This window comes from Phalacrocorax carbo, chromosome 17, assembly GCF_963921805.1.
Source record: "Phalacrocorax carbo chromosome 17, bPhaCar2.1, whole genome shotgun sequence".
Classification (NCBI taxonomy): domain Eukaryota; kingdom Metazoa; phylum Chordata; class Aves; order Suliformes; family Phalacrocoracidae; genus Phalacrocorax; species Phalacrocorax carbo.
This window is the reverse complement of record NC_087529.1, coordinates 12538962-12560504: the sequence shown is the minus strand read 5'-3', so window position 1 is coordinate 12560504 and position 21543 is coordinate 12538962. Positions and strand designations below refer to the sequence as shown.

The following is a 21543-nucleotide window of genomic DNA, read 5'->3' as shown; positions in this document are numbered from 1 at the left end:
GGGAGCTCAGGGCTGGGATTTGGCTGAACCTCCTGGACCATTAGTGACACTCCTTTAATCCCCATCAGCATTTCCCGCAGTACCGGGCAGACATTGCTGAGGCTCATTTTCACTTTACATTGCCCTACACCATGGTGCAGTCATGAAGCAAATACCCCAGAGGGTTCACAGAGACTGGAGCAAGTCTAGGTTTTGCAGAAGATCTGTCAGCCCTCCAGCCATCTTGTTCAAGTCCACTTTGCTTCACTGTCTGCTGGGAGACTCAGCGTCGGATACCCTGAAGCATCCAAAGGCATTTATGTATTGTGATATACTGCAGAAAAATCTAATGATTAAGCCATTCGGCTAAACTAATGAAGAAATATATCCTGAACCAGCTACATCCCATGTGTCCTCTGTATCACTTGAGTAAAGACCTGTCCCAGGGACCTGGTGTAGAGCACGTGAGATGAAGACGTGGGTTCTTGGGAGGGTTTCCATGGCATTGCCAGTGGGCTCCAAACAAGCAGGGTGTCCGATGTGGAGCTCGTAAAGTCGTCACCAAAACGCATCATCCCTTCCTGTCCCAAACCTGAGTTTATCACCAGATGGGCCGTTCTTACTCCATTTCACCTACACACTGGTGTGTGTCCCTCTGTGCTATGCTGCGTGTCGTGGGCACTAGAGCTCAGAGCAGAGCTAGACACCGGCTGCTGCTCCCCGTGGCCTCCCGAGGTTTTCTGCAGCCCGGCAGCAGGTACCGGCAAAGATGCTCATTTTTCCCAGTTTCGAGGTGTGAGCACGCTGTGCCTCGCTCCTTGTCTCAGACCCACTGCTCTGAGTCATGCATTAAAATTACTTCCCTGAATTTTATTTTTTTGCAGTGACAGCTGATTTGTATTTTCTTCCTTCTCTGCTCCGGCATATTGGTAGCTGGCAGGAGCTTGCAAATGCCAAGTGAATTGCTGGAGGGGACTTCAGAATTGATCACCTTGTTTTTACCATGGCAAGGAAAAAATCATGTACTCCTAGCAACAAAGTAACTTAGCACTTACTTCAGGCTTTAATTGAACTTTCTACCTCGCAGGTTTCAGTTGAATTAATCTCGTTTTCAAACAATGGTCATTATGTGGAGAGCAAAATGTTATAGAAAAATAATTACAAGATGCAAATAAAATAAAAGACAGATCCACATCCTAGGATAATGTGACAGAGAGAAACAAATCAGAAAGTATTAAAATCACTTAATGACTTTTCTTCATATCTTCTGAGCCTTGGTACACAAACACCAATTTTTCATACGCTCTGCTCTTGAGTGGAGGGTTTTTTGCTATGAGTTTCTGGCTCTAGCTGAATTAGGTATTCACCAACTCTCTTCAGGGCTTTAGACTTGTCAGGAAAGATCCATGACAGCCACAAGCCAAGTGGGGAGCTTCATCATCATCGATGTTCTTAGCTAATGCGTGACAACGCGAGCCATGGGTTTTGGAAGGCAGATGTGATGGACTTCGGGAGAAGTCCAGTTTCTACAAGTTACGGGGGGGGATGTAAAAATAGCAAAACCCAGGTTCTTCATGTGCTTTGACTGGGCAGCTGCTGGGAGTCCCCAGGTCACTCACTGGGGCGGACTGGTGCAGGCAGTCCCATCTTCAGAAGCAGCAGCCTGTCTGTCAGCTCCTGGGCCCTATTAATAATGTCAGTGACTTCTGGCATTTTAAATTTTTAATTTTTTTACTTCTCCTTAGAAAGCGCCAGTTTGACAAATCATAACTTTTACATGCACAGATGAATTTCTCATGTCTTATGTGAATTTCTCACTGTGAAAAAAAATTGCTTTTTTAATATTACATGCCTTCTAAATGAGAAGGTCCCAGTCCTGAAGCCACGACAACTTTGAGTTTCTAGATACAGGCTAAAAAATAGCAAGAAACCCAGTGTGAATTAATAGAGGTCAAAATGAAACCCCAAGGATTGTACCACAGTTACCCAAATGAGATGTTTTCACTGACTACGTTGGGTATTTTTTTTTCCTCCTTCATCTTCTCAGGTCCCGTAGCCTTTGTAGGCATTGTCATTTGGGCCCCAATCATGCAGGCAAGCACACTGCAGGATGGGCAAGATCCTCCCTGCTCTGGTTTCATTATGCACCAAGGGAAGAGACATTCCCAAAAGTATCATTACGTTCCCAAAAAAGGTCCTATATTTCGCTATATAAACGCTACAATAACACTGCTTAATCTAAATCCACAACGTAACTCCAGGATAAAGGTAACATAAGCACAAAGGAGGAACTGACAAAATTATACCGAAGCAGTTAAAACCAACCAAGCAGTTAGTCATGATAAAGCCATACATGTCTGAGCATCGTGCCAGGTTCTGGCAGTGATGTAGACATCAGTGCCTCTGAAATACCTGCGATGGGTGCTGGGAGGTGCTGGGCACCGAGCGCCTCCGGGCAGAGCCCTGGCAGAGCCGCGCACGAGCACCGTGCCAGCACTGGCCGTTCTGCCCCATCCGCCCTCCTAATCACACTCTCGTGCATTTATCCTGTGACTGGTTTAGGGTGAAGTTGCACTTTTCCAAGCCATTTTGTTGTGTGCTGCTGGTCTTCATCCCAGAAGTTACAGTGGTTCAGTGTTGGACTAGGATTTTTTTTCTCTCTCCTATGCACTATGCAAGCCGTTCATTTATCTTTAGGGGGACTCTTTGCAGGACATGTTATAGATTTAAGAGGGCAGTGACTATAGTCAATCCAGCATAAATAATCCCATTTCAAACCCCGAAGAGAACTGTATCAGTTCTGGTAGTGTAGTGTGTCTTCCCATGTTTGTCACTGAGGTTGGGCGTTTGAGCCTTGAATAACTATTACCCAAGACAGCAGAGACCAGGGTACTGTCCCCAGCACGCTCTCCCCTGGCCTGGCTTCTCCAGCTGCAACCAAAGGTGACAGCTACCCCCCAACATCTCTATCTGTGTCCCGACTCCTCCCCAGAGCTGCAAACACAGCAAGGAGCGCCCCGAGAGCTGAGGGACCTCTAGGAGGAAACACCCTGCCCCTCCTCAGCCCGCACGCAGGGGCTGGGGGGAGACAGAAAAGCAACACTTGCGTGCACGTCCACGCCAGCCTCTGTGCACGGACCATCCTCTGCACTAGCCTGGCAGCCAGGCTGCTCCTGGCAGCTTCGTTGATAGCGCAGATCATGCAGCACTCGCACCTCTGCTTCCCCAGCCCAGGAAGCCCCACGGCTGCTAGGCACACTTGCCTTCCCAGTGCAAGAAACAGTCCGGCTTGTGAGCGATGGTCCAGTATGCCTGCACTCAGACTCCCCACCCTTGCAAGGGCAGGGCAAGGAAAGGAAGGCATGGCTGCACCTGCACAACGTCCCGCTGCTCCCTTTCTGTGCTGCTGTTCGAAAACTTTATGGGTTTTACAAGTCGTCAGTAGAAGGAATATTAAAGAATCAAATAATGATGATGTTCCTTTGCTTTCTAGGCCAGGGAGGCAGTGCTGTTCATTTTCTCAGCAGCACCATTTTGGCTTCATAGCACAGCCCAGCCAGGTTAGGAGGTGTCTCTGGGGGACCAATGAGACCAAATGCTGAAGCACAGCTTGCTGAAGGCTCCTAGGGAACCCTTGCTGCATCCCTAATGACGTAAGCACATCAGCAACAGCAGAAATTATGTTTGTGCTAGCTGAACTCATCTGGAGGGAGCATGTTTCCTACAAGTCAGGTTCTCTTCAGGCCTGTGTAACCCCACTAACCTGAATAAATAAATAACCATCTCTGCTTTCTTCATTTTGCCCGCCCAACAGTAAAACATGCTGTAATGGGGCCTGGGGGTACTCAGGGTGCGTATCCTACCAGACCTGCTGGTGTATTTCACAGCCATTTTCCAGTTGTCTCCTCTTTATATTTGGTGACCGTCACCTCTGAGCAAACCCAGCCTATAAAGCACCATTTATTCTGTGCCCACCACAGCACAGAGCATCACAGCCCACACTTGTATTTGGGGCTGAAGACACCGTCATGAGCTATGAAACAAGGAGACCAGCCTAAAAAACAAATGTAGTTTGGCTAAGTACAGCGGCATGAGAAGCTGGTCTCCATCTATCTTAGCTTTGTCTGGTGCTAGGCAGCAGCATTAGAAGGTCTGTTTGCTGCCTTGTTATTATTTTTTGTTAACCATCATCTGCGGTGTCAAGGATGCCTCAGGTTTCCCACAGTAGCTCTCAGTGTCCCTGGTAAAGCTTTAATTAATTATTAGTGTCCTTCATGCATTTCGGGAACATGTCTCACCTTCTAATCCACTTCTCCCGTCATTCACAAAACATTTGTAACTGTTAAGTAAAAAATTGGTTTCCTTTGGCTAAAGGCTTTCAGGAGGTATTCAGCAGCGGGGCTGCACGGCCAGTTCATTTACTTCGCTCGGGTTTCTGCTGCCTGATCTAATTCAGAAGCAGCTTAAATATCGCTTCTCCAGGCAGTGATGCTGCCTGCAGCTGTGTGCAAAAAATGGGGAGAAGAGCAGTGGGTCGAATTCAATCTGTTTTGTGAAGCAGACAGGACAGGTTATTTTTGCTAGATGTTGGTTTTCCCTCACTCCATAATCCTTCTGTGCTCGCTGGGTGTCAGGTTTATCATTATTGTCAAAAAGCAATAGCCTGTGCCTCAGGTCTGTGAAGCTCCTTCGCTGGCAGCTCGCGTGGCACGCGCTTTCGCTCTGGAGCAGCTAACGCAGATCGAAACCCCCTCACACCTTTGCTCAGTGCGTGCCTGGATCAAGATGTAAATAATTCTTACCTGGCACAGCCAGACACAGGAGCCACTGTCCCCCAAGGGTCCCAGCATGTCCCTCTGGGGTGCAGACACCTCTGCCCCCCCCGATGGAGGAGTATCTTGTGGGGCAAAGAATGAAGGCCCTTTTTTTCTTGCAAAGCATGGGGTTTTGGTGCACCCCACAGAGCGGCCTGCCACGAAATCCCTGGTCGTGCTCTCATCAGTTGAATTTGGGGGGGAACGGGACTGCCTAAAATTCACTGCCTGCAGTGGGACACGCAAGCATCCCCAGCCCAGAGCGTGTTTCTTCTCACCCCACTGATGGATTTACACTGGAGAGATGAATCCATTAGAAACCCTGTATCTGTACGATAGGTTGAAGGCGCTCGTTCCCAAACAGGAATTCCCAGCTTTAGCCCTAATTAAATCTTTCAGGTTTGCTCCTCTGAGAGGTTCCCACAGACGTTGCATTGAAGTTCAAGATGTTGCAGACCTATTTATGTATGCACTTTTATTGGGATCAGACCGGGAGCTTGTTGTCGAGGCCTGGGAGCTTTAAAACCAGGCTAAAGAAATTGTTATGCCTGTTAATTTGTGCTTCAACCTGAGAGCATTCTCTAATTAAAAAAAAAAAACAACAAACCAAACCAACAAACACCACTTCTTGTTTTAGTTAAACTATTTAAAGTTAATTGAATGGGCCAAGGATTAATTTTCCTACTGTGTTTTCTGCAGAGGTGTTACTGCGATTTACCTATCAGGGGGCCTATTTCTCTTAGCCCAGTTTAATAACCATTACATCCCAGCTGTGAAGCGAGATCTGCGCAGAGGCAAAGCCGATGACCCACTCCCCTGCTTAAAACATCACTCCAGAGAGTTAAAGTCTGGGTCTAGTGAAGGTTGGCACCAACCTTACCAGGTGGGATCTAGCAGAGGGAACTACGTCTCCAGGTTCGCAGTGTTTTCTGTCACCAGACACAAACAACAGCGTCTTCACGGATTCATTTTAGAAACATGCTGCATGCATCAACTTGCCTCCCGGGAATCCTGTGTCCTGTAGCCAGGAGGTTTAAGGGATGCTCTAAACCGACACTGGGTACAGGTGGGGACATGGGAAGCAAAGCTAATACCATTTCTGGGGAACCGATGAGTGGAGGAAAGATGAGCACTGAGCACACAGGACTCATCGGGTGCACCCACCCCTCCCCGCGCCCCTGCTCTGTAGATATGCCCCAGCACTTGGGTGTGAGCTGGGACAACCCTATGGTTTAGCTTGTCAAATGTTAGCTTGCTGAGTAACTCTGCGACCTGAAGTAGCGTGTGACAGTGAGGATGTCCGAGCCATTGGAGGCAGCTGTAATCAGGTGTGGAGATGTGCAGGGAGCCGACGGCACATGGGGAAAGCAGCAAACGGTCATCCCTGCCAGGAAGACAAGTATAAAAAAAGCGTAGCTTTACTCTCTCTGTATGAACAATATATAGCAATAGGGGTGAGGAAGCAATAAAGCAATAAGAAGTAGCAGCACCAGTATTTAGAAAATGGTATTTGAAGCATCCCAACCATTTGGACAAAGGGACAAGTGGGACCTTCCCAGACAGAGCCAGAGAGGGGTGCAGGGCACTCAGGCTGGCTGTGAGCTCCTGGTTCTGGGCTGTGCAGCTCTGCAGGAGCTTTGCAAATGATCGTCAGTACTTTTTGTTGCTTTATTCCAGTGGTTCAGGTGTAAGTGCTCGGGGAAAGGGCTGTGTAGTGTACACCGGTGCACCAAATGGTACTGAGCCAGCAGCTCAGAGCCATCAGTGCAGCCTGCGAGCAGCAGGATGGAGTGAGGAACCCATCTCCATCCCCGCTGTGCAGGGCAAAGGTGATTTTTTTCATTACGTTTAGCGTTGGACTGAGTTGTGGGTTTTCTAAAGATGAAGTGTTATTTTCCATATTGGAAAATGCCAAGCTGTCAAAACCTGAACTGGTCCCTGGCTGCGCACCAGTTCCAGGTGGGGCGATGGGGATGATGGCGGGGGGGGACAGGTGGGGGTGTCAGCCTGGAGTTCACCACTGGGGAGCTGGGGAGGGCATCCCGGCGTTGCTTGTACTCGCCAGACTTTGCCCACAGTGAGCCTTTGTGGCCTCCTCAAGTTGGATGGCTTCTTGCCTCTGGCGTACGGCAGGCTCAGGACTGCCTCCAAAACACTTCTAGGATAACAAGGAGTTGGTGGGCATTTGTGTTCTCAGAGCATCTGTTCTGTCCTTCATTTTTATTTATTCTTTCTCCTTCTTGTCTGCACATTCAGATAGGTTTCCTGCACCGACCACCAGCCTGGGCCACCCTGACCCCCTTGTCCTTCAGCCTGGCCCCCGAAGAGGACCGAGCACCAGTGACACTTATCCCAAGCGCAGTGGAGGGGAGGGCAGGGCTTTCCTGTCCTGGGTTTCAGCCTGGCAGAAACGCAGGGGAGAGCTTACATGCTCTCACGCCATACACCCTTTTGCAGAGTCCACCACTGGTCAGCACGGTCCTTTTCCACCCAGACAAGCTGGTAAAGGAGGTTGTTTTGACCCATACACAGAACCGTTTGTTATCTAGAGACATCAGTGCCTCTCACAGAGCTACGGGCATACTGGCAGTGGTCCCACGTGGGCTATGGGGTGGCTGGAGGGACACCTGGTGGGGGGTGGTACCCACAGGCCCGGTTAGTTTTGAATGCCACATCATTTCATCATGCAAATTTAGGCCAGGTGCTTGGGGTTAAGGGTGCTGTGAATATGCACTTAGATCTGATTTTAATTTATCAATGTGTGTACAATTCCCCGCTGACAAAGCTGCTGAGAAGAATAGAGCAATCTCCCATTAGCCAGCACAGAAACGAGCCTGTTACCATGGAAATGAGCTTGTTACCCCTTCCCACTCCCCAGCAGGCAGGGTACTCAGGTGCAGCATCAGGTGAAGCTGGCTGTTCCTGAAGACTGTGTAAGCAAGTAGCACCTGGGTGACAGCCACCATAAACCCAGGGTAGGGTAGAGAAGCTGTTGCAAGCAGCTGGGTGCTGGCGTAGCTGCAGGGCAAGGTGGCCTGGGGCGCATCCCACCAACACAGAGACAGCTTGAGCGAGCAGGCACTTGTACCACGCAGCCCCAGCCACCATGCGGGTAAGCATGTAAGTTTATTCCTACAGGAGCACTGGTTCGGGCTGGGCTCCTTGAGCCTGCACGCTCCTGGCACTGGGAGTGCATTTGTATGGACGGGGCCAAGCACAGCCTCATGCTCCCTGTGAGCGACGGGAGAGCAGGATGGAGAAACACTCGGTGGGTGTGCTGGCTGCTGCCACCCGTGAAAGCTGGGGGCTCAGGCCTGGGCGACAGCCCATGGCGGGATGGGACCACGTCATTCTGCAGCAGCAGAGCTGTGCAACATCATCTCCCGGGAGGAGGAGATGATCCATCAATGGATGGAGCTCTGCTCCCTCTTACAGGCTACTGGGGATTGTTGGAGGCAGCTGGGAGCTGCTTTTATATTTGCTGTCCTCCAAAAAGCCCCTTCTCCACCTGTGTGCTGGGATGGTGACACAGCCCTGCACGGTGGCCATTCGGCAGAGAGGACACCCAGGGCCCCCAGCTCACCTTGGCAGGGTGAGAGCACGCCCTGACTACCCTGCCAGGCTGCCTGCCTGCAACGGGCAGCCCAAGGGAAAGGTACTGTTCTCTCTGCTCCAACAACCACCCCCGTTTAGGGTGAAGACGTTTACTTCTCTTACCCCAAATGATATTACCTACAGGGGAGCTGACAGCACAAAGGGGCGGGTGGCTCTCCCTGGTGTTTGCTAAGAACTATCATACTTCAGCTCACTCATAGGAGGCTTTTCCCAGCAGCGGAGGCACATGGCTAAACTGGGAGGAGGTGGAAGGTGACTATTGCACTGGGTGCAGGCAGAAGCACATGGTTTGCCTTGCACTGCCCCATCTTCTCCTTCCTTCCCCCCGTGGAAAGGCAGCAAGCTGGGAAAAGGCTGCTGGCAGCAGGGTGATGTGAGACCCCCACAGATGGCTGGGTGTGGTCCCCAGACAGAAAAAGTGCTTGTGAGCACATGACAACAGCCTCAGGCCCTGCTAGAGTGCACAGAGCAGCCCTGCGGGACCTCTGCGTCCTTCACCCTGAGCCATAAACGCAAGCGCACTGACATGGAGCAAGTGGTGGAAGGACAAAAAGAAGTTGCGATGGGGAAAAGAAAAAGGAACCCCTTCCATCTTCAGCTTATACCACGTAGACAGCCAGCCTCCACAGGGACATGTGTACAGAGCAGAACAAAATACCTCTTCTGTGCTTTCATTGCCAGCGCTGTAGGACTCCCACCCCTCCTTCAGTGGATGTGTGGGCCAGCAATGGGGGGGCGGGTAGAGGAAATTAGCTTTGCTGTAACGGTAGTCATGATCTGGGGGAACGCCGAAAAAAAATCATTGCTGTTTTAAAACCAGTAGCATGTTACAGGCTGTGAAATGGCTTTGTCGCTCTGACCCAGGGCGGGGCACGAGAGCTGCTCCAGGTCTCGGGCTGGCAAATGTTCTCCCTTTAGTGGTATGTTTTCTTTGATAGAAAAATAGACAATGAGAAACCTTCAGATTTGGAGGGGGTGTATGTCTGAACATTTAGAGACTATTTCATACATTCTCACATATTTCATACTTTAGACTTTAATATGTATATAACTAAGACAAGCCTTATATATATAAATATATATGTATATATATAAAAAGGTATATATGTATAAAAGCTCATCCAGGAGCTTTTACAGCGGGAGCCTGCCACAGTGCTGTGGATTGAAGCGGCACTCGCTGCCTCGTAGGCAAGAGCAGTGAGTCCTTCAGCCTTCACAGCACAGCAGATCCCATCTGCAAACACAGCTTTGCTTGCAGGAGCTCACTCCCTTTCTGCACGGTCTCCCTGCCCCTCCAGACTCCTGGCTTCTTCAGCATACACTATTTTCCTCTCATTATAAAATTTCCATAGCTGAGCTTGTCTGGGAGGTACAGTCAGTACAAAATGGCCATTCATCCAGCCCCCAGGCAGAGATGGGAATACATTAGGTTCTGCGTGGAGCACACTGGGGCTGTGCGCTTTAATATATGGCTAACACAAAACATTGGTCCTATGGAAAAGTCCCAGATCAGTAGTTTATGAACTCAAAGCCCGTGTGGCTCAAGCAGCAGCTGCGCAGGCGGCTGCAAGCACTCACAGAGCTGCCTCTGTTCAGAGCCGCCCAGATGCAGCACGACTGTGGTTAGCACAGCATAAAGCCCGGCTGCTCTGCAAAGAGCCCGAGCAATTTTTGCGCCACATCCCCTGTTGTGGCAGTCAGCTGCAAGTGTGGGCAAAGCCAGTCTGCATTTGCCTTGCAGGTATTCAAGACACCTGTGGCCTGGTATGCAACAGGTCAGAGAGCAAAAGAAAGGTGTTATCTCACCATTCAGAGATTATCAAGGGCCGCCCCAAACAAGAAATGTATGAAACGTAGACATGGTGCTTTGGGACATGGTTCAGTGGTGGAACTGGCAGTGTTAGGTCAATGGTTGGACTTGATGATCTTAAGGGCCTTTCCAAGCTAAATGATCCTATAATTCTATGTAGCTTTTGGTTTTGCAGGCTTGATTTTCAAAAGCACCAGGCAAACGCCTGTTCTCCTGCTGCTGTCTCAGTCTCCACTTGGAGCCTTCAACGGCCCAAGATGTCCTTTTTAGATGGCTTACATGGGAACCCTGTGCCCAATAGGCTCAGGAAAAGTAAGTATCCAAGTGCCCTCCTAGGTAAATTCATCACTGCCAGAGGACCCAGTCCTGCCTCTTGTTGAGAAAAGCATTTTTATTGATGTGTCTTCAAAAGATACTGCAGGTCACCAGAGTGGCCCCAGTCACATTGCTGCAGGGTCCCAGCCTGGCATCACCCCTTCTGCATGTCAGTGAGGCCAGCTTAAGATTCAAGAGAGGAGCCTCCCACTCTTTTCTTAAAAGCAGAGCTGATATTAAAGGAAATTATCATAAGTAATATTTCAACATTTAATCTTCAAAGAAGAAAGCTCTTCCCATAGGGTCATTTCCCTGCATAGAGCAGAAGGAGAGAATGCCAGGTAGGACACAGAAGGATCTGAAAAAGGTGCCAGGAGTGAAACTAGTGCTCTGCAGGCATGGCACCTGTCAATCAGCCACAGATTTTGGAAACTGGGGGTAGGGAAACTTCTTTGAAAATTGGGGGTAGGTACTCTGCCTTCATTCCCAGCAGGAAATGTAAATTGAGGAATCAGGAAGCTACAGGCTGGATTGGATGAGGTCCATTTTCCCTTCCAGGTGTCTCTTGGGACAACAGGCTCCAACTCCAGGAGATGTTGCTGCTGGGGACAGTTACTGAGGTCCATCAGAAACTGCAGTGCTCTCCATAGAAGCCAAATATACCTGTACAAGTACAGGTTTCATTCAGGGCACTCACTGCATCTATTGGGGCATTTCAGCCTCAGCATTAGGCACAGTCGGTTTCTATATCACTGCTTATAGCATATGGCCAACTTTGGCCTCTTCAAAAACCTGCTAGAAGGAATCCCATGGGCTAAGGCTTTGGAAGGCAGGGAGGTCCAAGAGACCGGGACAATATTCAAGGACCACTTCCTCTGAGCTCAAGATCGGTGCATCCCCAGGAGGAAGAACTCAGGCAGAGGAGCCAGGAGACCTGCATAGATGAGCGAAGAGCTTCTAGAGACACTCAAATGGAAGAGGGAGGTTCACAGTATGTGGAAAAAGGGACTGGCCACTTGGGAGGAATATAGGAATGTTGTCAGGGTATGCAGAGATGCGACGAGGAAGGCCAAGGCCCTCTTGGAACTAAGTCTGGCAAGGCATGTCAAGGATAACAAAAAGGGCTTCTTCAAATACATCAGCAGTAAAAGGGAGACTGGGGACAGAGTGGGCCTGCTGCTGAACGAGGGAAGGCTCCCTGGTGAATCAGGATGCAGAGAAGGCAGAGTTACTGAATGCCTTCTTTGCCTCAGTCTTTACAGCTAAGGCTGGCCCTCAGGCATCTCAGCCCCCAGAGGAGAGAGGACAAATCGGGAGAAGGGAAGGCTTACCATCGGTTGAGAAGGATTGGGTCAGAGCTCACCTAGGCAAACTGGATCCTCACAAATCCATGGGCCCTGATGGGATGCACCCGCGGGTGCTGAGGGAGCTGGCCAGTGTTCTTGCTGAGCCACTCTCCGTCATCTTTGAAATGTCGTGGGGGACAGGAGAGGTGCCCGAGGACTGACAGCAAATGTCACTCCAATCTTCAAAAAGGGCAAGGAGGAGGACCTGGGGGACTCTAGGCCAGTCAGCCCCACCTCCATCCCCAGAAAGGTGATGGAGCAGTTCATCCTGGAGGTCATCTCCAGGCATGTAGAGGACAAGGAGGTTTTCAGAAACAGTCAACATGGATTCAGCAAGGGAAGATCATGATTGACCAACCTGACTGATGGCCTGCTATGATGGCGTGACTGGCTGGGTCAACGCAGGGAGAGCAGTGGGTGTTGTCTGTGTTGACTTCAGTAAGGCATTTGACACTGTCTCCCATCGCATCCTCACAGGCAAGCTAAGGCAGTGGGGGTTGGATGAGAGGACAGTGAGGTGGACAGAGAACTGGCTCAACAACAGAGCTCAGAGGGTCATGATAAACGGGGCAGAGTCTGGCTGTCACTCGTGGTGTTCCCCAGGGGTCTGTGCTGGGTCCAGTCCTGTTCAGCATATTCCTCAGTTTCCTGGATGATGGCACAGGGTGTAACCTCAGCAAGTTCACTGATGATACCAAGCTGGGAGGAGCGGCTGATACACCCGAAGGCTGTGCTGCCACCCAGCGAGAGCTGGGCAGACTGGAGAGCTGGGCCCAGGGGAACCTCAGGGAATTCAACAAGAGCAAGTGCCAGGTCCTGCCCCTGGGGAGGAACAACCCCCTGCACCAGCACAGGCTGGGGGGGACCTGCTGGAGAGCGGCTCTGCTGAGAAGGACCTGGGAGTGCTGGTGGACAAGTTGATCATGAGCCAGCACCGGGCCCTTGTGGCCAAGGCGGCCAACAATATTCTGGGGTGCAGTAAAAGGATTGTGGCCAGCAGATCAAGGGAGGTTATCATCCCGCTCTACTCTGCCCTGGTGAGACCACTTGGAGTGCTGTGTCCAGTTCTGGGCCTCCCAAATTAAGGACATGGAACTGCTCGAGCAAGTCCAGCGGAGAGGTACGAAGGTGGTCAGGGGACTGGAGCATCTCCCTTGTGAGGAAAGGCTGAGAGACCTGGGCTTGTTCAGCCCGGACAAGAGAAGGCTGAGGGGGGATGTCATAAATACCTTTAAATACCTAAAGGGTGGGTGTCAGGACGATGGGGCCGGGCTCTTTTCAGTGGTGCCCAACGCCAGGCCAAGGGGCCACGGGCACAAGCTGGAACACGGGAAGTTCCACCTGAACATGAGGACAAACCCCTTCCCTGTGCGGGTGCCAGAGCAGGGGCACAGGCTGCCCAGAGAGGCTGTGGGGTCCCTTCCCTGGGGACATTCACCCCCCGCCTGGACGCGGCCCTGTGCCCCTGCTCTGGGGGTGCCTGCTCAAGCAGGGGTGGGATGGGGTGAGGTCCAGAGGTCCCTCCCAACCCCCACCAGTCTGGGATTCTGGGATTCTGTTTTCCAAGAGCACTGGTTTAGAAGAAGCATCGTTGATTATTTCTAATTATAAACCCTATAGAAAGTTCTCAGCTTGCAAAAATCAGAGTTTTCCTCTCAGCAGAGCTAATAAAAGTTAAGAGTTGCTCCCTGGTTACTGTCATTACAACAATAAAAAGCCAGAGTAATTGAAAAGTGAACCACGGAAACTGCCACATTGAAGAGCTATGATAATAGAAGAAATTACCTGGAAACCGAAGCCCAACGCTAAGTCTTGTCTCTGGCTGCACCAAGCTTGAGCCCATTCTGGACACACTGCTGTGCTGATACATATCGAATGGAGGACATGCCTCCTGCATGAAAGTACTGCACCGTAGGGCAAAGCAGGAGCAATGACCATGTGCTTGACAACAGGCCAAACACTCACTACATGATCCAATGGGGTGATTTTGAACCCCATCTGAGATGGTTCCTCTTCCTAAAAGGCAAAATGACAACAGAACAATCAAAAAATAATTTCTCCCTATATTAGCCTAAAGCTTAAAAGCAGGAGCTGGAGATTCAGCAACAGATGCATATTTGTCAAGAGAACAATTATTTCCCGCTAGATAAATAAACTGGTACAGGAAGACCCAAAACCCACAGGTCATTAATGTTTCCACATTGTTAAGATTCTGTGATAACCTTGGTTGTGTATCCAGGTAGTTTGAAGCAAAGGCACAGGTAACATCACAGTAGACTCTGCAAAAGCTTGTTAGTGGCAATGCTGGTACAAAAGGGAGACCAGCAAAGACTCCTAAGAGCGAGAGGAAAGGCGTAGCATATGTATGTCAAGATAGGCAATGGTGTGTCCTTAGGAGAGTTTCACACCTGTAATTCTGGAGGCAAACGTGAAGGGACGGGGGGGCTGATCCAGAGATGTTGCTCTTCCATCACAGTCATCTTGGGACATAGTGAGGCAGATCCTGAAGCGTTCAGTCATCTTTTACTCTCCACAAGGACAGGATGCATGCAGCATAGTGGAAGTCCCTTATCCTCAGGTACCCTACCCATGTGAACTCTGTGGGCACTCCCAGTATGTCAGTCTTAAGGAGGCTCACATATCTCTGCAGATATATTAAAAAAAGTAAAGAGCAGGTCTTAGAGACACTCTTCTGGGCTGTGAAGCACCCACAGGGGTGAGATCCATCTGGTGATGGGTGAACACAGGTTTTGGACAGCTTCTAGAAAGACTGTTCCCTGAAAGGGGAAAAAACCAACCCATAAACTACAGCAAAAAGGTTTGTATTGGCCTCAAAGAACCGTCCCTGAGCCAAGAACAGGAAGAAAACTCCAACACAGGTAGAACATCACACCCTGATGAGACGGGATGGGGTAACCACGTGCAGATGGGTTGCTTCTGTTTATATGCCGTGACCATTAGGATGAAGTTACAGGTTTGGCATATGGGTGGATCAGGAAAATGCTGGGGCTCAAGTTCAGGTTTGAATTTCCCCAGGACAAAGACCCCAGAGGAATGCAGGGTTGGCGGTAGGTGAGAAATCATTTTACCTTCATGGCACTGGTGTGTAACCAGCGCTGCAGGAAGACGACTGGGAGGGCTGCAAACCCTGCACAGCCTCAAGGCACCCTGTGAACCCCCACTAACAACACATCCTGACACTCCTAAAAGGCAACCATATGAATTAACCCCCATTTCCACACCTCTAGTTGCCAAGAGAAACGCTTTTTATAATCATGCTGGTTGTGAAGTACACAGCTGCTCAATTTTACTTGCTCTTTTAACCATAAAGAAAGCAGAATACGGACAGCGAGATTTCCTCATGGGCAACAAAGCAGGCTGGAAATTTGTGACTAAATGCTGGGGGGATTTACAATCCAGCTTTGAACTGTGCAACCAGGAGCCACTGGTGACAATTGTGCGCTCGCTATTTTTAGCTGCGCAGCATGAATGAAGAACCCCTGAGGAACAAGGACAGCAGCAAAACCACCAGACTTGCTTTTCGGATAACTCCTCTGGGGCAAATCCAAGAACTTCGGCTGTTGCCCCTACTGTCCACTTTTCTGCAGATTTTCTGCACCAGGTTTTTGATTGTTGCAGGAAATAAACAAATAAATAGAATTGTAGAAATCAGCACTTCTAAGGATAGAGGAATAAATATATATGTATGTGTGCAAGTCTGCTGATACACACACAGAGACACATAAATATTTCAGAGTCCAGATCTAATCAAAGTGCATTTATTTTTCTTAGTTAACTACTTTGAGGATTAATGATTTTGCATCCGTGTGATGAGGTGCACAGCCGTGGCCAGGGACGATGACCTTAGATAACACCCCTAGCAGCTCAGAACTGATAAGGTTTGTCCTGTCCTTATCAGGCTGGGGGGAAAGGAGTGGGAATTTCTTGCTGCATTATTTCCAAAATGCCAGCTATGCGATCTGATCACACGCTCTCAGTTGCAGAAGCAGGCACAAGTTTGCGTTGCCTTTCCTCCACTACAGCGTTAAGCCAGAGTTGTTTGGCCTTTCTGAGGTTTCTCGAAAGTGGGTAGTTTAGAAGAGGGTGTACAAGTCCTGGTGCTCACTGGTTGCTGTAGGCAAGCCTCTGTTTTGGGTTGTAAGGCCTGAGAATTCAAGGCGCTGTTCACAGGTTGATCATCTGCAGCACAGGGGGAGACTCGGGGTGACTCGGAGCATTTCCATCCTTCTTTATTGACTGCACAGATGACTCAGAGAGAATGGTCTCCTCACCTGGCACTGCAAGTCAGGCAGTATGAATGCTCGCTCTTCTATAGCATTAGCTGATATTAATACCACAAACTTTACACATGTGCAAAGTTCCTCTGCTGGAATACGTTCATTTCTACATATTCTGCAGGAACCATCTGTTCTAATATCTGGTGTGTGTAAGAACATTTACCTACTGGATCTACAGCAGAAGTCAGCTAAGAGGGAAATGTTCTCTGCTTGTGCTCACCACGCAGACACAACTGGAGAATTAGAAGGAAAAAGGGGACGGGTTCAAGGCTGTGGCTCGTGCCAAGGTGTAAGAGCTGCCAGAGAAGTCTCTTGGGGTTTTATCCCTGTTGAGATGGCCAGGATTGCTGCATCTCCAGCCTGGAAGACCATCCCTCGCATAGGGCTGTGTTCCTGTACTGCCCTACCAGCATTAAATAAGCTGGCAAGAGCTGTAACAACATCCCTTGCCAATATTCACGCTGTTAGTGATAAATGAATCCAAAAGAGCAAAATTTGCAAAGTTATATTGAGATGTTGAAATGAGGTTGAAAAAAAAACACAAGTAGGGAACTGCGTCGTGCCCACATGCCTGTCTTCCTCCTAGTACTATGCTTGTTACCAGTGGCTGAGTCTAACTTGGCTCTCTTCCCACAGTTCGACATGCAGAGGATAACACTGGAAGAGCTGAAACACATCCTCTACCATGCCTTCCGGGACCACTTAACGATGAAGGACATCGAAAACATCATTATCAATGAAGAGGAGAGTTTAAATGAAAACTCTGGCAACTGCCAAACAGAGTTTGAAGGTAAGAGAGAAAGTTTCTGTGTTTCTGCACCATTTTTCTCTTCCTGCTTTGTCTGTAAAACTCGGTCTGATCCATGGCATGCAGTGGGCAAGCACGGAGTTAGCATGGAGTTATTTTAGAGAAAGTAGCAATGACACACTTAAAGAGATCAAGAGCTGCCATTAGCCTTCTTCCATGTGGTCTAAGTAAAGCTGATCCTGTTTCAGGCAAGGGGATGAACTAGTGTGTGCTTTGCCTTATGGCCTTCCTTTTTCTGGTGGGATTCAGGCAGATGGATGTGCAGCCCATGCTGAGGTCAGTGTCTAACACAGACTGAATTTCCTTACAGAAATATACATATCTCTCTCAGCCTATCATGGAAAGATTTTATTGGCACTAGGTCCTGCTCCGTTAGGGTCCACCAGTTTTCTGTTGTCTTTCCACAAACAGAAAACATCTTCTGCTCTGAGCTTACAGGGGACAGCTGAGGAGAGTCCTCTCTCTGCATTGAAACACCAGCAGCAAGCAGAGACAGTGCATCTGCACCCTGCTGCCCCGCACACCTCTTGTTTGGTGCTGTCGGGACCATGGCTGTAGAGCTGCAATATGCTACACCTCGGGACAGCTCGTTTCAACACATGTGAGCGTGTCTGCAAGATCAAGGTCTAAGCAATCCTCAGAGGTAGCTAGAGAAAGGGAAACGTGTTGCTTCGGCAGCTGTTGCTTAACACAGCATCCTCTCAGCAGTGCCACAAGACCACTGAGTAAGTGATCAGCAGCTGGGACCAGACACAACCTCAACTTTAACAGTGGATTTTGCACTTTGCATGGAGATAATCACAGAATCACAGAATCCCAGGTTGGAAGGGACCTCAGGGATCGTCTAGTCCAACCTTTCTGGGAAGAGCCCAGCCTAGACAAGACGGCCCAGCACCCTGCCCAGACGACTCTTGAAGGTGTCCAACATGGCCGGGTCAACCCCTTCCCTGGGGAGATCATTCCAATGGTGATTGTCCTCACTGTGAAAAACTTCCCTCTCGTGTCCAGTCGGAATCTCCCCAAGAGCAACTTGTGTCCATCCCCCTTGTCCTCTCCATGGGACTCCATGTAAAAAGGGAGTCTCCATCCTCCTTGTAGCTGCCCCTTAAGTACTGGTACGTGGTGATGAGATCCCCTCTGAGCCTCCTTTTCTCAAGGCTGAACAAACCCAGCTCTCCCAGCCCATCCTCGTATGGCAGCTTCCCAGTCCTCTGATCATCCTGGTGGCCCTTCTCTGGGCCCCTTCCAGCCTGGCCACATCCTTTTTGTACAGCGGGGACCAGAACTGCACACAGCGCTCCAGGGGTGGCCTGACCAGCGCTGAGTAGAGCGGGATGATGACTTCTTTCTCTCTGCTGGCGATGCCCTTTTTGATGCAGCCCAGCACCCTGTTGGCCTTCTTGGCCGCAGCAGCCACTGTTGGCTCACGTTGAGCTTCTCCCCACCAGGACCCCCAGGTCCCTTCCCACGGAGCTGCTCTCCAGCCAGGTGGATGCCAGTCTGTGCTGCAAATGGATGGAGATAACATTCCCCATTTTAAGTCACCTTGGGAGAAGGATTTTCTTGGCTAGAGGAACATGTGCTGCTCGGAAGCATTGCTGGTTGGAACAACTAAACAGACACAAATAATGCAGAAAAGTCCGGGGAGATACCTACAGAGAATCTCGGGGTTTGTGCACATCACCTGGGGAGAGCTACTGTGCTTTCCCACTCACAGCAATGCCACTTTATATAGGCCATTTTGGAGGAAATCCTGATACTCTGAGGGGTCAAATAGCCTCTGAAAGGACACCACGCAGAGACGCTGAAGTGTCGTTAAAGCAAAGCAAAAGATGAAAATATTAGTGCAACTCTTAGCCTGGCTAATTAATAGGATTCAGAAGCTATATACAGCACACTCACCCTCTGCCAAATACTGCAGAAAAGATGTAGAAGAGCACAGCTGAATTTTAAAAAGCCTGCAGGAGGAAGGCAAGCAGCAACATTCTTCGAATCAAGCCAAGCCACATTTTTTTTTGTTCCTCCTGGAGAGCGGCAGGGAGGAAGAGCTGCTTACTTACATGAATGGAGTTGTTAGTCCCCACTGACCTGCTGATTCAGTGGAGACATGCGCCAGCTGTCACCACAGCGAGAGGCATGCAGGCTTCTTTCAGCTTCAGCGCTTGGGTGAACTATCCCAGTCACCAAAAAATAAAAAAAGGGTCCGAAAACCTAAATGCTCAGCATCTCATTTTGGAAGTCCCAGCTTCCAAAAGTACAGCAAGAACAGCTTTTCTCGTGGGATGTTGGCATTTCTGGTGCTAGGCAGAACCTAGAAGCAAAACAGACCCTTTTTTAGATGTTGTTAGAAATACACACACACACACGCACAAATCCATCAGAGAATAAAGATCAACTGAACGCTGTCAACAACGATGCAAAGTTTTGCTTCAGGTCCCAAAGGAAGGGGACAGTTCTTGTCCATGGCAGCTCTGACATGAGCTTTTCTCCCAGGAAAGGCAGGCTGAGAGTAGGCTCTGTCCCTGCAGCACTCTGGGCTGGACATGACATTACCTGAATGACCTACTTGTGCCCCGGTGTTTCCATTTCCCAAAGACTAAGATCCCTACAGGGCTCAAAAGCAGGAATTATAGGGCCTCATGGCATGGGCGAATGGCACCGAGGGAGAGCTGTCATGAAGGCTGGATAGCATCTCTGCTTAGCTTTAAATGGCTGTACAGAAGTGTCTCTGTGTAAGCCAGCCAGCCACCCTTTACTCGCTTCTTAATTAGTGGAGTGAAGGAGATGCTTTTTGGGTATAATTCCTCAAGCTTATTTTAGGTGCTACCTTGGGATCGGATGAATTGCACCTTAAAAAGCAACTCTTTCTTTTAACTGTAAAGGTAGCCTAAAGGGACTAGCTTACAGGCTTACATCTATATTAATGTACATTTTGTCCACCCCATAGAAATGCCTTTAATCATGGGTAGGAATGAAGCCAAGATGAGCCCTGATGGTTATCACTGAGATTTGGGAATGGGTCCTAAGGGAAGAGACATAGATACTTTCAGTAGTACCTTGCTGAAATGGGGATCTCCACTCACTGCCACCTCACCATCAAAGAGAAGCCCCGAAACCCTTCTCTATCCTGTGGCCAGAGGCATCGCCCTTCTCCACACCTGGGGCTGGCTGGCTCAGCCCAGCTAGATGCTAAAGAGCCCTGTACGGGACACATCGCCATCGGCACAAATATGTACAAATTTCTGCTGTTCTTACAAGTTTTCTATTTTGGCTTCTTGTCATAATAAGGTCTTCACAACTATGTAATATTCTTCCTATATCAACATGGACAATTTACCTTATCTCTCTCCCACACTCATCTACACACAGAACCACACACAGGATTTAAACCAAACACAATATTCACATTATGGTCACGGAGAAGTCCAGGATTTTGTTCCGTTCACTCTGAACATGAGAGTCATTTGCAAGATGTCAGATCTAGGCTTACATTACAACTTTCCCTCCTACGCATTTCTAGGGGTTTTCATTTGCCTTATTCCTGACGAAGAGAAAAGCAATGAAAATGCCCAACTCCTCAGTACAAGCAGCCCACACCAGCCCTGCCGATAAAGAACACAACCAGAAGGGAGTCACAGTTATGTCTTCAGCCTTTCTTTCAATTTTTATTAATGCTTAGGGCAGGATAACAAAGCTGAGAGCCGAGTGCGTGTTTTTATGAGAAGCGACACAAGAAAATGACAACTGTTTGCCGTGACATTGTACTAACAAAAATTTGTAGTACAAAAATCATTTCTCTGGCAGTTCCCTTTATCCAAACGTTCACGACATTAGGCTTGTGGCAAACAAGAGTGCCAGCTGGTTACGGTGACTGGTGCTGTCTGCCACGGGTGTTTCGTCCTCAGCCCCGATACTCAGGCTAACTGGGTGTACAAGAGCAGGCACAGCTCCCCTCCCTGCTCCCCACCCCAGGCAAGCGCTAGGAACATCCACTGCTCAGCTAAGGGCTTGGGAATGAAAACTGAACCCTTAAAATGAAAATAACTCCATCTACCCAGAGAAAGCCAATATCACTCACCTTTGGCAGGGTTATGACAGAAGACACTATAAACACACTGCAGCTATTCATGTTAGCAAGCCTTTTTCCGCAAGCGAGAAGGCGCTCACCACTTACCCTGACCACCTCAAACGCACCGTGGGCATCATGACCAGCCTGGCAGCCACAGCCAGTGGACTGATGCACCCTGAAATGGGTTGGACCGATTAACCCCGTGTCCTGGTGGAGAAGTTATAGCAACAGTAGCTCTGTCTCTGCTGCCTAGTGACACCGTGGTGGGTCCTCCTTGCCAGCACGTTCTCTGCATGTTGAGAAGATGAAGGATGTCCCAGCCTCGATTTGCCTTTGCTTCTGGAGATCTCATTTACATTGGCTAGCCTGGGGGTTGCTCTCCCCACTAAGAAGGGGCTGGGGCATCTCCGGAGGAGCTTCAGGTTCTGACCATGTTCAACGAACCAGCTCACGTCCAGACTCCTGCGTGTCCCATGGGTATTAAAAACT

At 49.4% G+C, this 21543-nt stretch overlaps 1 protein-coding gene across 3 annotated transcripts in view; it reads left to right on the top strand.

Annotated features, from left to right (window-relative positions):
* The window catches only part of CALN1 (calneuron 1), a 135022-nt gene that overhangs the window by 104039 nt on the left and 9440 nt on the right, over positions 1-21543 (top strand). For all 3 annotated transcript variants that reach the window (XM_064467880.1, XM_064467882.1, XM_064467881.1), the window contains one exon: positions 16814-16967. In XM_064467880.1, the coding sequence (XP_064323950.1) occupies positions 16814-16967 (154 nt within the window). The remainder of the gene's footprint in view (positions 1-16813; positions 16968-21543) is intronic.